General features: G+C 46.3%; 1 protein-coding gene across 1 annotated transcript in view; it reads left to right on the plus strand.

Moving 5' to 3' along the window:
• Window positions 1-14,676, plus strand: part of Cdh13 (cadherin 13) — a 954,417-nt gene that overhangs the window by 528,151 nt on the left and 411,590 nt on the right. Inside the window, exon 5 of the mRNA XM_036188640.1 lies at window positions 9,959-10,111. Coding sequence (XP_036044533.1) covers window positions 9,959-10,111 — 153 coding nt within the window. The remainder of the gene's footprint in view (window positions 1-9,958; window positions 10,112-14,676) is intronic.

Genomic DNA, 14,676 nt, shown 5'->3' on the forward strand with positions numbered 1-14,676 from the left:
ACTTGAGACTGAAAACCATCTCTGTCACATTCCAGTTGCTCACTGGGGTTTACCCACAGGATACTCATGCCCAGTCTTAGCATAAGTCTTAGCTCTTCTTTCTCAGGGGCACCTGAAGGTGTCACCTCCTTAGGGAAACCTCGAAATTCATTCTTTCCTGGCCAGTGTCTAAGCAATCACTTTATTCCTGGTGTGTCCACATTGGTGGCTGTTGATGTACTCACAACCAGATGGCTGTGAATGTAGTTCAACATTTACAGTCTAATTATAAAGAGGGGAATCAGGTCACAAAACTGTGGAAAATTCTAATAGATGTTGGGAGCCTCAGAAGACTCCAGAAGTATATTTTTAGAGATTCTCAGTTGAAAATACTCTTTGGAGACTCAAGATTTGTCCCTATCTAAAGATAAAGAATGTTGGCCAATGCTGTTTACTGTGTGGAACACAATCCCTACAACTCACACCCTGACCTAATCTCCGTGCACCTACACATTACAGGAAAGACATACAGAAGGAACCTGGGTCAAAATGCACTGTACCAGGTTAGAATGCATCCCTCCAGATGTCAAACTTCTAGAACTTGGCATGAAAGCAGGGACAGAGAGGATCTGAGGCATGCCACCAGTAGGAAACATTCTCGGAAGTGGATCAACACAGACCATGTATCCTGCAGAGAGAAACTTGTTCACTGTGATAAAATAGACACACAATTGGCACTGAGTCCACGCACACTCTCATACAGCCGTTTTCACTATATGTGCCCAGAGCTTTTCATCTCTCTACTGAGACTCCAGTCACTTCCCTCATTAGTCCCCAGAAACCTCTCACCTGCCTTTAGTCTGTGTGACTATGACTGCTCTAGGTGCCTCGTAAAAGCACAGGCACACAGTACATGGCCCTCTGCGACTTAGCATCCGTCCTCTGGTTTCAGAATCACCGTCTTCCCCAAAGCTGCCTGTGTGTACTGTGCTTCCCTTCTCCCTTCTTCCACTGGACACTTGAGTTTCTTCTAGACTTGTTGCTACTGTACACAATGCTGCTGAGTGCTTACTCTACTCCTGTGCCTGTCCATGAGTCATTTATGAAAGAAATCCTGAATTTAGTCAACAACAACAGCAAACTTCAGAAAAATAGAAACTTAGTAAGCCATATTACTGTAGGGTGAACTGCAAACAAAACCCACCTGTATCCATGAAAATGGCATTGTGAAAATTCCTACACACACACACACACACACACACACACACACACACACACACACATGGTGATTTATGTGAGAATGGCCCCCATACACTCATATGTTTAAGTATTTGGTCCCCAGTTGGTGGAATTGTTTGGGAAGGATTCAGAAGTATGGTTTTATTGGAAGAGTCATGTCATTGGGGGTGGGCTTTGAGATTTCAAAAGTCCATGCCATTCTTGGTGCTCTCTCTGCTTCCTGCTTGTGGGTCAGATGTGAGTTCTTAGCTGGTGCTCTAGCTACCTGCTGCCCATATCTGTGCTCTGTCATTGTTGACCTATAAATTGCCTTGGTCATGGCATTTTATCACAGCAATAGAGAATTAGCTGAGACACTCACCTACACCCCAAAACACTGGTAAGACACAAGAAAAGAATGTAGAACAGCAGTAAAAAAAATCATGAACACTGACTCCCATAGAACTCAGCCTGAACTAGACTTTAGCATAACCTCTAATATGAGCATTATAAAGTTAGAAGAGAAAGGATAGCAGTAGTGGGGGTGGAGCTGATGGATGGGGCTATGGATGGAGAGTGGGGTGGCTCCCCTTCTTGTGGTCCTAAGCTTTGGTTCCTTCCCAAGGGCTCTACTCCTTTCCCTTTGTCCTTTGCAAACTTGCTTATGATGCTGGCAACCATTTGACAATAGTCCAAGATCTTCTGAGGGCCCCAGTGCACACAATGGTACCCAGCCATCTTGGGTGATGGCCTATTGCTTCTCAGCAGAATCTCAGTACTTCCAGCAACAGAACTTGCTTTAGGATTTGTACTGCTGAGATAGAACATTGTGACCAAAAGTAAGTTGGAGAGGATCTGAAGGCCAAGGCATTCTTGGCTACATAATGAGCTCTAGCCAGCCTGGGTGTCTTAGTTAGGATTAATGTTGCTGAGATGAAACACTATGATCACAAACAACTTGGGGAGGAAAGGGTTTATTTGGCTTATGCTTCTACATCACAGTTCATCACTGGAGGAATTCAGGACAGGAGCTTAAACAGGGCAGGAACCTGGAGGCAGGAGCTGATGCAGAGGTCAGGGAGGGGTGTGGCTTACTGGCTTGCTCTCCAGGACTTGCTCAGCCTGCTTTCTTATACAGCCCAGGGCCACTAGCCCTGAGGTAGCCCCACTCACAATAGGCTGGGCCCTCCCTCACTGATCACTAATTAAGAAAATGCCTTCCAGCCTTGCCTATGTTATAGAGGCATTTTCTCAGTTGAAGCCCTATCCTCTCTGATGACTCTAGCTTGTGTCAAGTTGACATAAAACTAGCTAGCACACCTGTGCTCAGATGACATAAAGGCAGCTGGGCATCATGAGAGTAAAAGAAACCATGGATGTAGCAACCATCTACTTGCCACCCATCCTCAGTTAAGCATCTGCAAGATCCAAGGCATGTGGAGGATTGAACCACAGTTGATAACTAATTAACACTTCTATAGCACCTCGGAGGACCCAGCAGATGATAAGCACAATTCCTTAGTGACGTCAACAGTGGGTGGTTTGTGGAGGAATCTAGCATGCTCTAAATTAGCATGTATACCAAGCTCTAATTCACTCCTCTTACATGTTTAAGAAAGCTCTGTGTTGCTATATTAATCACACAAGCCCATTCATAAAACTGGAAATATCTGGGTTCAGAAACAAATATCCTCCCTCCCTCCATGTCCCGAGAACAGCACTGTCCAACTGCAACTTACTCCCTTTAGTCTCTTTGAGAGGGAAAAGATCTAACTATTCTGGTCTGCTTGCTTTTACATCACCAGGCATTGAACCCGGGCCTTGCACAGACTAGGCAGGATCTCTGCCTCTGAACTACATCCCAGCTGTGCCGCTGGTTTTTATGTCCACTTGACACAAGCTATAGTCATCAGACAAAAGGCAGCCTCCATTGAGAAAACGCTTCCACCAGATTGGCCTGGAGCAGGCCAGAGGGGCATTTTCTTGATTGATTGATGTGGGAGGGCCCAGCTCACTGTGGATAGTGTCACACCTGGGCTGATGGTCCTGAGTTCTATAAGAAAGCAGAAGCAAACCATGGAGAGCAAGCCAGTAAGCAGCACCCCTCCATGGGCTCTGCATCAGCTCCTGCTCCAGGTTCCTGCCCTTATCGCTGGCCTGACTTCCCTCAGTCAAGGAGTATGACCTGAGAGTTGTAAGCTAGAATAAACCCTCTTCTCCCCAAACTGATCTTGGTTGTGGTGCGTTATCTCAGCAATGGAAACCCTAAGACAGCAAACTTCTTTTCACTTTACTCTTCCTGAAGAGACAAGGTCTCAGTACATTGTCCAGGCTGGATTTGAACTCGCTCTATGGCCCAAACAAGCTTGAATTTGTAACATAGGTGGCAGATCCATGTTAGCAGGTTAGCTGGTCTGACTATTTTCTTGTTCACTTAAAAAGGCATTTATTTAAAAGGCCCTTTTGCAAATTGTAAAGATGGGGAGGGGGGGAGACTAGGTTTCTTTGTGACTCCTACCAAATCCCAGGAAAAGAGGAATGTAGAGATGCTGGTGGAGACAGACAGACAGACAGACAGACAGACAGACACACACACACACACACACACACACAGAGAGAGAGAGAGAGAGAGAGAGAGAGAGAGAGAGAGAGAGAATCAGGACAATAGACCTTTACTTGTAATTTGAAAGTTTACAGAGCATTTTGCAACCATATGAAAGCATCAGAGAAAGTTGTAGTTATTCACTAATTCATTTAATGTCTTCCATACCCTAAGCCCAGAAAATGTGACATGGAAGCAGACATGGGGAGCACGAGGGCTCTCTGGCACACCCACAAGAGGCAGCCTTCTCTGCGTCTCCAGTAGGATGAAGAAAGCTAGTACTCAGAGAAAGATGAGGCCAGACCTGCAAGGAGCAGAGCAGATGAAGCAATCAGGAATGGGAGGTTCCCCCAGCACTGAGTTCAGGAAGGAGAAGATGGATCAGGTCCCCAGAAGACACAGTGGGTGCCAAGTGCAGCTCACATGGCTTGAGGGAGAATGAGAAGCAGGGGGGACACATCTGGGAGGGTCCCTGGGCTTTGATCCTGAAATTGGTGGGTAGCCATGGAAGTGCAGACCTGAGCATGAGCCTGGCCACTCGTGGTTTGTGTTTAGAATGATTGTTATTGTTGTGTCTGGGTAAGGCAGTGGGAAGAGGGAAATAAGAAACATAGAGACCCATTAGCAGATACCTATAATAGCCACGAGAGCATAATGCAGGTACTTATTGAAACCTGTGTACCCTCCCCCACTTTCCTAGGCAGACAAGCAAAGCAGAGACACCTCCAGGGGTGGTGTCAAGAATCTGATGGATGTCAGAAGCAGGTCCAGCGTGGAGCTCCCAGGACAGAGCTGACATGCAGAGCTTTGACTCCAGAGTTCTGATACACTCTGTACATTTTCTATGCAAAGTCAAGGCAACCGATTCCAGTACAATTAAAAACAAACAAACAACAACAACAACAACAACAACAAAAAACATGTGAGCCAGAGAGGAGGCACCAGAACATGCTTTTTAAAATCACATTCAACAGTCCAACACACCCTGTATGTCTGACAACTTGAGTTTAATCAACAGGACCCAAGATTGAAGGAGAGACCCAACTCCTGAATGTCATCCTTTGATCTCCACACTGGTGCTGTGGCACACGTGGACATGGACACACACACACACACACACACACACACACACACACACACAATGAATAATCAACAAATGTAACGAATATGCTTGTTAAAACAGAATCACTGAAAGCCGTGGTGTGAGAGTGGGGTGCCCTGGTCTGTGTTTGGGATCCAAAGAAAGGCAATAATCACAGCAGAGTGCACACACACCTTCGTATTAGCATTCATCCCTCCATGCAGGCAAACTGGAGGCAGGTACATGGCTCTTTCCACAGCCTTTCTGTAAATCTAAAATTATCCCTCTCCCAATGTTAGATATGTACACACATATACACACCCATACCAAGCATGTTTAGGAGAAAAAAATGTCAAATAATTCATATAAGAGGACCCAATTCATGTAAAAACACTTCAATTTGTCACCTACTCTTGAGTGTTCCTATGTATGTGTGTGAATTCACATACCAGTGCCTTAAATCTAGGTGTGGTGGCACACACTTGTAAATTAAGTACTCTGAGGCAGAGGCAGGAGGGCTGAAGTAAGGTAGAGGCATTGGAGCTACATGGTAAGACCTTGTCAACAGAAAAAATAGAAAGGAAACACACACACACACACACACACACACACACACACACACACACAGGCATAACACAAGCACACACCAAAAGCCAATGCCTTAAATACACACTTGATATCACTGGTTTCTGCAGCAGAAAATGTCAAAGAGAGTGAGCCTTAGCAGGGAAAAACAGAGGGTCCTGATGTCAGGCCCCTGGATCCAGCTGCTTCCTCCCACCCCTGTACAGCCAGCCAGAAGCGTCTGTCCCCAGGGACACAACAGGAGGACTCTGAATGTTGTTTATCCGCCCTTCCAGCAAGTAGGCACCTGGAGTCCCCATTCTTTCTCATCATTGACTCTTTTTCCCATTCTAACTCCAGGATGAGAAAAGAAAAAAAAAAAAAAAATCCCGCTGTGCAGAGAAGTGTTGAATTACAAAGGGTAATGGGCAAAGCCCGCTAATTGCAAACCTGCTCTGTGGAGTAATGGGTGTGAACAGCTGCTGGGGCTGGCCTGCAAAGTTGATTCTGGCCAGAGGACTGAGTAGGGGGGAGGGGAGACACATCTGGCCACACGTGGGTGAACTAAAGGAGCCCTGTGTAGCGCTGTAAGGACAATCTGGAAATTCTCCAACTGCAAACGCCCCTGGTGAGGTGAGACCCAGGGCGTAGAGCCACACACCACAGGCCTCTCCAGCTCGGTGAGGCCAGGTGGCCCTGAAGCCCCAAGCAACCCTAAGCAGTGGATGAGTGCTGTGTGTGCCTAGGGAGACTGAGCAAACATCGACCAAAACCAGAGAAGGAACTGACAGCAAACCAATGTAAGGGTGTGGAAGTCTATCCTGAAGAGCCAATGACTCCACTAGGGTGACAAAGAGGAGTCAGGGCTAAGGACCTGAACTTCCTCATCAGTGGATCAGCAAAATCCAATTAGAAGCCCAGCACATGTAGCCCAACATAAATCCTAAATATACTTTAAAATAAAAAGAATCCTTTCTTGCTGTTCCTTCTTTTTTTTTTTTTTTCAATTTTCTTTCAGTAGCTCAATCTTGTGGTTCTCAAGTGTGAATTTCGTAGACTGCAATGTCAAAACGCAAACTAGACTCTGAGCAGAGATGGCTAGTTTCCCCCAAGAGTGTCCCCCATTCCAACACTTCTCTCTCCAACCTCCTTCAAGCCCAAGCCCCTATGGTAAAAGCAGAGACGAGGGGTATGCTGTGGATGGGCGTCCACTCTGCCTCCCTGAGCTCCTGGGAAGCAGCTTGAAAAGCCTCTGCTGTCATTTTGTTTAAAACAGAAGGGGGCAAAAAGATCTGGCTCATTTTCAAAAGCAGGCTCCAGAAGGCAGTAGTGGGAACCCACTTCAGTGAGAATGTGTGGGCCAGAGGCAGTGATCTGTCCAGAGATGCCGCCAGAGCCATGATGATACTTGGTTCTCAAGCTTGAGGGAGAAGCTGAGTCACCGAAGGAGGAAGGCAAGGTGTAGCATTCCAGGGCCAGGGTTTCAGGGCAGGAGGCATAGAGGCTCCATGTCCCCCTACTCCTGGGCATGCTGATGCTGACCAGCAACCAAGGCTCGAGGGACGATTGTTGGTAAAACGGGGTCTTCCACGTGGGCTGATATCCCTTGAGACTCGATACTCTGGGAACAGTGTACCAGGCTGTGGGTGTTCCTTCAACACACACAGCTCCGAGGAGTAGAGGCACAGATGAAAAGCTGGGTTCTAAAGGAGAGAAGGAAAGGAAGGGCAGAGAAAAGAGAAGGTGGGAGAGAAGGGAAAAGAGAGTACGCATGCGCACACCCTGAGCAATGAATGCTAAGCTGAGGCCCAGCATTGGCGGCTTGCTGTGCCCCTGGAGAATAAGTCCTTTTGATCCAGCATCAGTTACTCATTAAACAGGGCCCTCTCTCTGGAAACTCTGCTCCCATAAGGTCAAGTGGTTCAAGTTCTCTGAGAGAGAAGGAGGCAGTAGCCTGACCTTGTCAGTACATGGAAAAGTCTCCCCAGGAGAGCTTCCAAGTCTAGAGTTCAGCCTGCTGTAGAGACGTCTGCCCCCAGGAGACACATTCGGCTTCTCTTCTTCCGGGGGGGTTCTGTGTCCCCACCCTCTCTGAACCAAGGATGGAGAAGAGAACAGAGAACACAGAAGGTCTTCCCTTGTGGGTCCTCTCTCCCAGACTGCGTATGGCGGGCCCCTGGAAACTGGGCTGCACCTCAGAAGGAGTTACAATCCCAGCAATTGTGGGACACGGTGTTCATTTGCTCAGACTGTCTCCCGGGTTAACCTTCTCAGGTGTGATCAGGGGCAGAAAGGGGACCGCTTGAATGCACATTGGAGGGAAAGAGGGATATAAACGGGAGCATCCAAGTGGCCCTACTGTCCCATCCACCTTTCCAGGACAATTGCTTCCAGAACCAGAGAAGTTTGTGAACTTACTTTAAAAAAAAAAAAAAAAAGTGCATTTCATTTTATATCGTGGTTGAGATGCTTTTTATGCCTGGAGGGATCCATCGCACCCGTGAGCAACAGAGTCATTTTATTGCAATTATTGCAATTGCAGTGCTTAGCTCTGATTTATCAGGCCCCATATGTGTGCTTCATTTATGCTCTTCAGTTTGGGGGTTTTGTACTGCAGGCTGAACCCAGGGCCTCAAGCATGCTAGGCAAGGACTCTTCCGTTGACATATATCCCTAGCCCTCTTTTTAAAGTTATAGTAGTCAAGCTGTCTTTAAATCACACTGTAGCTCAAACTTTGAAGTTGAGATCCTCCTGTCTGAGCCTCCTAAGTAGCTGCAATTGTGGGCCTGGGCCACCATGTCCAGCTGTACTGTCTCTTTAAACCCTCAACCTCCCTCCTCCTCCTCTATCCCTGGAACAAAATAGTGGTAGTCCCTGGTTTGCACCTGAGAAAATTGGGAACCCTAGAAGCAAAGACCTGTGTTTGAAGGTGGGGTTGTGACATATTTGCATGCAGACACCATGCATTTGCTCAACTGGTACTCAGCTGGAGAATATGGTGGACCCTAGCCTCAACAGGAAGCCCAAGATGTTGTGGATCTTTGACCTCCTGGCACCTCTAACCTGGGGACGGGAGCTCAGGAAAGGATGTGAGATGAGTTAACAACTCCAGTGAAATTGGGATTAAAATATCTTTTCATCAAAAAATTATCACGTCTTCTCATTAATGATCCTATTTTCCATTAATCTTAAAAACTCAAACAGAGATAATTGGTGTTTAATTAAAACCTTAAGTGTATTTCAATTTAAAAAAATCTTAAAATAATAAAGATGAAAAGCAACAAAACCTGTCTTAGGGAATTGTCTTGATGTGCCTCAACTGGCCCTGCCTAGTAACCCGCCATGATGCTCACGCTGCCTTAGGCACCACTGCCACCTGGTGCCTGAGTGCAGAATTGCAGGCTTGGTACTTGCTGCCCCTGGAGGGTGCTGACTTAACTAGACACCTGTTCATTTGTGAAGTAATTAGAGCTGGCTGCACATCATCCCTCTTTTATCTGTGCCTCCCCATTATCTAATACATTCATGGCCTTTAAACTGTGTTGTTATAGCCAAATTAACATTGGCAGCTCTGATAACACAGTAACGTGAGATACTGACAAATAGGATACATACATACCTAAGCGTGACTCGGAACTTGCTTGTACTAGGATCACCTCTCTCAGGATCTAAGTGCACAACTTCACATGCCATAAAAGACCCCCATTTTTACCCTTAGCTTCTGCCAACTCCCCTCTGCTCAGAATGTGCCCATGACTCGCCGTTTCTAGAATTTTCTGGGTATTCCTTCACCTATCAGCTGCTTTTGTCTTTACTGTTCTTTATGCTCAGAAATGCCACCCTCTGTCTTTAACTTCTGCAATTAGTCTTCAGATGCCAAACCAAGGTCAACAGCCATAAAGGGCAGTGCGGCACAGTGGTATCTGTGGATGGGGAAGATATGGCTTTGGATCTCATTTTCATCTATTTAAAAGCAGTGACCACAGCCAACTTGCTTAATGCTGTACCTCTGTTGGTTCTAGCCATTCAATAGAAAAGGCCATATTCCACCCCCAGCACTGTCTGGAGTGTAAAGAAAACAAGCACCGGAAACTCTCTCAGCAGAAGCCTGGCACCCACGGAAGCAGTGGGGCAGGTGGTACTAGCAACAAAGGAGTAAACCTTCCTTCTACTGACACTTAGCCTTGTTGGCAGAGAAAACCAAATCTCCTTCCTCCGTTAAAAATAACATGAGTTCCCAGTGTGCACTTCCTAGCATCCTCCCCCGACGTGCTCCATCAACCCTGGTCTCCTCAGCAGAGCTAAACTTCTGCAGCTGTAAACCATTTGTAAGAACAACACCAAGCAATGATGCTACTACTTGGGGCAAGGTTTGCTTTGGGCCAATCGTGTTTTATCAGGCAGCTTTGTGCCGGCACCTGGGATTAGAGGACTGGTCACCAAGGGGTGTCTGTGATGGGCTTTCTCTATGTCTTTGAGATAGTCTTAAATGTCACTCTGTTTCTCTGTCTAGGTAGTCGATAGCGACAGACCTGAAGGGTCCAAGTTCCGGCTCACTGGAAAGGGAGTAGATCAAGAACCTAAAGGAATTTTCAGAATCAATGAGAACACAGGCAGCGTCTCTGTGACACGGAGCCTGGACAGAGAAATGGTCGCTACTTACCAAGTGAGTACTGGGTTCCTGCTCGCCCTATGCATAAAGATGTGGATTTCAGCGGGATTTCTTCCCACTGAGCCAATTATTTCTGTGCCTCATCAAACCCACAAAAGTGTGGCTTGAGGTGCTTCTGTGAGAACAAAGGTGGAGGGTAACAGTGAGGGGCCCTTAGCTCATCATCGGAGACTCCAAGCCTGTGTCAAGCTTCGGGTTGCAGAGACCATTGAGAATGATACCAGAGGCATCTGAGAGGAGGTCAAAACCCTCAGGCCAAGTCTGGCTTGCAAAGACCCATGCTCTGACTAACGGTGATAAGTGCAAACCTTCAGACAAGATAATCCTACCTTTAGATATTTATCCTGATGAAATCTGGAAGAGTTGGTGCAGTTTTGTACAATGTAGGCCAGGGTCCTTAGCGTGGAGCATTGCTAAACAGTGAGAATCACGGGGGTGCTTGCATCAGGGTGTTTAAGGAGGCAGTTTCCTGTAGCATTTAAAAGATTGTGATGGGTACAAGAGAGGTAGCTCAGTGGTTGAGAGCACTTGCTGAGCTTCCAAGGACTGACTTTGGATCCCAGCCTCCATGTCGAGCAGCTCACTACTACCCATAATTCCAGCTCCAGGAGATCCAGTGCCCTCTTCTGAAGTCCACAGGCACTACATACACTCAGAACACACACACACACACACACACACACACACACACACACGAACACACACAACACACACACACACACACACACACACACACACACACAAGTACAAGCACACACAGAAATAGAAAATAAACCTTTAAAGTATCTGTGAAGACGTAATATATGGAAACAGTAGGTACATGGGAATATTCAAGATCAGAAACAGAAAACAAACACATACGATATCCTCCCTAGTTATGTAGTGATTGACATGGGTCAGAATAGGTGTGCCTTTAGAGCCACACTGACAGGAAAAAAACCAAGGCAATGTGTAAAAGCCATCAATGCATAAAATGTACATCTCCATAGGAACAGTGGTGTTAAGGCTGGCTGTTGCTGTGATTGCTTGTTGCTGCTGTGCAAACCATGAACTCTCTCTCTGAAAGTACCGTGTGCTGGGACTTGTTTTAAGCATGGAATTTGTTTCATGTAATTCAGTTCTCAGAATAGTTTTTAAGTAAGTTGTATTACTGCCCTGTTTTCTAATGAAGAAATAGCATTTGACTTGTGAATACAGACCTCTTGTACGTTGCCAGCTGGGATTTTAATCTTGGTGGGCTTCTCCTGAGTCTGTACTCTTTTGTCAGTATTATATACAAATGGTTCCATTGATTAAAATTATGTGAAAAGGAAAAGCAGGAGGTGGGGGCTGGGGAGAAGGAAAAGATACAAGAGGAGAAAAGATCAGCGTTGGTGACTGTGTTTGAGGCTATGGATTTTGACTTTGGCCGCCCAACTTGTTCTCTGTGAATTTCTGTAAGGAGATGTCAGACCATGGCATGGGAGGCATCTGCCACCAGTCGTGTGTTGTGCTGGAAGGTTTTTGGTCCCAGGAAGACAGATGCCTCCATGTTCACCCTTAGAAGTTTTCCCAAGGACTTTCTGAGCCTTTTCAGAATAGGGGGCAGCACCCATCAGTGTGCACCAAAGATGAGCCATGTGCACCAAGGGGAAGTCTGGCTGTTGTAAAACTTGATGCTAGGCCCACAGGAGTCATTGGCATTGACAATCACCAGAGATGGCTTGGCCTGTGTCAACACCAGCAGCCGACTATGGATAGGTACTGTCTTTCTCTCCCCACACCTGTCATGGAATATCTCTGAAGTTTCAGAACCAAAAAACTGAAGGAGAGTATGGTGAATTTGATTTTGGAGCTCTGTGGATGAAAAACAAACAAACCAACAACAATAACAAAACTAAGTTATACAGATCTCAGCATCTATGCTTCCTCCTGAGCTGTATGAGCTTGGACAAGCCCCCTCATAATCTCTAATCCTGCTGTAATTTTTCCATAATGTACAGTGGGTGATAAGACAAAATGGGTTTCCTTCTGCAAACACTTGGCACAATGCCCAGCATTTAGCAGGTTCTCCTAGACCAGAGCTGCTCCTAGAACATATCTCTCTCCTTCTGCAAGCTTCCCTTAGGGCTGAAATTCTAAGGACAATTTGTGATGGGTCATCATGGAACCTTGTAAATGTTATTCATAAGCAATTTCATATATTTTTAAAATTACAGAATTACATCTACTTATTGTGTATTTGTAAACATGCGCTAGTGCGCCATAGCACGTGTGGAAGACAGACAACAACATGTGGAAGGCAGTTATCTCTGCTCCCCTTCTGGATCCTGAGGATCAAAGTCAGGTTTGTCAAGCTTAGTGGAAGATGCCCTTACCCACTGAGCCATGCCTCTGGTCCTGACTCGTGAGTGATTTTAACAATTAAAAGATACACAGAAGACAATGTTGCAAGGCTCTTTTTTAGGATAACTCTTGCTAAAGGTGAAAGATGGCTTTTCTATGTTTGATGATGAGATCAAAAGTTTTTCGAAGACAGCCCTGGCTTTCCAGCATGTGTTCCCAACATGTGCATACTCAGCACCCAGCTGCAGAACTTGTGTTCACCACCCCCCACTTAGCACTGCTTCTTAGTTCCTCTTCTCCATCCCCTGCTATTGAAGATGTTGGTCATGACCTGGAAATGATTCTGTGATCCAAAAGTGAATCAGAACACCCAGTTTTTGCCAGGCAGTGGTGGCACATGCCTTTAATCCCAGCACTCGGGAGGCAGAGCCAGGCAGATCTCTATGAGTTTGAGGCCAGCCTGGGCTACAGGGCAAGATCCAGGACAGGCACCAAAAACAACACAGGGAAACCCTGTTTTGAAACCCCACCACCACCACTACCCAAAAAAAAGGACACCCAGTTTTTAAAATGATGGCCTAAGATGCTATGTAAAAATATATTTTTATAGAAGTCCTCAAGTGGTGGGGCAGGAGTATGTGGTGCTAGGAGTCCAGAATCCTAAAAAGAATGAAATGCTGTAAGCATCTAGTACTAGGAATCCTAGAATCCTTCTTGGTCTCCTCTGTGGCACCACAGATTCTGTGTGGACTAACTTTACCTGAAGGGATCTGGGAGACAAACTGCTTGGTTGCTTACCAAGTTTGGTATCTCTGTGCATTGAAGCATCAGCTTGGTGAGTACTGAGAGTCTAGCTAGGTCTCTAAGTAACTCCCAGGTGATGTCCATAAAACTGGACCCTCCAGACCACTCTTCACACATGTGAAGCCTGCTGCCCACATCCTCACTTGGTCTCTCCCCACCATCAAGGTCACCTTGTCTTGCCTCCTATTTTTCCAGGTTATGTCATTTAGTCTGCCCATCATGACACTTTAAAAACTACTTAAATGAAGTCAAACATTGGTCAAGAAGCTCCTAAAGCCGATGGAGTCTAGACCTTGGAGGGAGAGGCTCTGGACTGGTATAGCTCTGGACAGTGGTAGCAAGAACAAATGAAGACCTCTTCGAGTGAGGCCACTGGAAGGAACTGGTCTGGCAGACCCTTTAGTCACTTTGGTGAACACTCAGATTTCTGGAGAGGAGTCCAGATTTCCTCTGGGGTGACCAGTCTTCTCCCAGCCAGGCAGGGACAAGTCACCTTGATTGGCAGACTCACCAAGATACAATTCCATGCTGGTCGTGCATGCTAGGCGGGCACACCCAGCTCCCTCTGTACTGTTAACCCTGTCAACTGGACACAACCAAGGATCATCTGGGAAGAGAATCTCAACTGAGGAAACACCTAGCTCATGTGGGCCCAAGGGCCCATCTGTGGGAGGTTGTCATTATTGCCAATTGAGCTGGAAAGACCCACCCTGAATGTGGGTGACTCCATTCACGGGCTGCACTCTGGACTGTATAAGCATGAAGAAAGCTAACTGAGAGCAAACAGTCAGGATCCAGGCATGTATTCCCTCTCACTGCTCTTGACTCTAGATGTGAAGTTTTAAGTTCGTCATTTGGCTTCCCTATAATAATGGACTGTAACCTGGAATCAGAAAGCAAATAACTCTTTCTTTCCTAAGTTGCCTTTTGTCAGGATAGTTTATCACAGCAACGGGCATTAGACCAAAACGCTTCCCTAGTGGTACCAAGGGGAAAGAGAGTCCTCAGTTTAGTGCTGACTATGACAACCTCAGTTTGGGTCTTTAACTTAGCCTCTCTGTAAGCCAGAGGCTCTTCCTTGGGACCAGTCTTTCTCTCCAAATGACAGCTGGCAGTATCTGGACACATTTTTGTGCCTTCCAAGGAGGAGACACCTAAATTCAGGAATCTTAAAACCTCTAACAAATATGGATCCCATTTATTAGTTAGATTTGTTCTGGTCCTTTGTGGGGGGCAGGGCACTCACCACCCTGGCCTAATGGTGGCATGGTGCATAAAAATGGCACAGCAAGACATATCAAATGATGTGTGACCTCGGAGTTTCTAGAAATATCCAAGTAGAAGACACAGCTGGCGCATTCCCTGCGAATACACAGTCATATATACTGGATATAAGAGGTCACAGCAGGCACCTCTGGAGGCATGGCCAT

Source organism: Onychomys torridus, chromosome 5, assembly GCF_903995425.1.
Source record: "Onychomys torridus chromosome 5, mOncTor1.1, whole genome shotgun sequence".
NCBI classification, from domain to species: domain Eukaryota; kingdom Metazoa; phylum Chordata; class Mammalia; order Rodentia; family Cricetidae; genus Onychomys; species Onychomys torridus.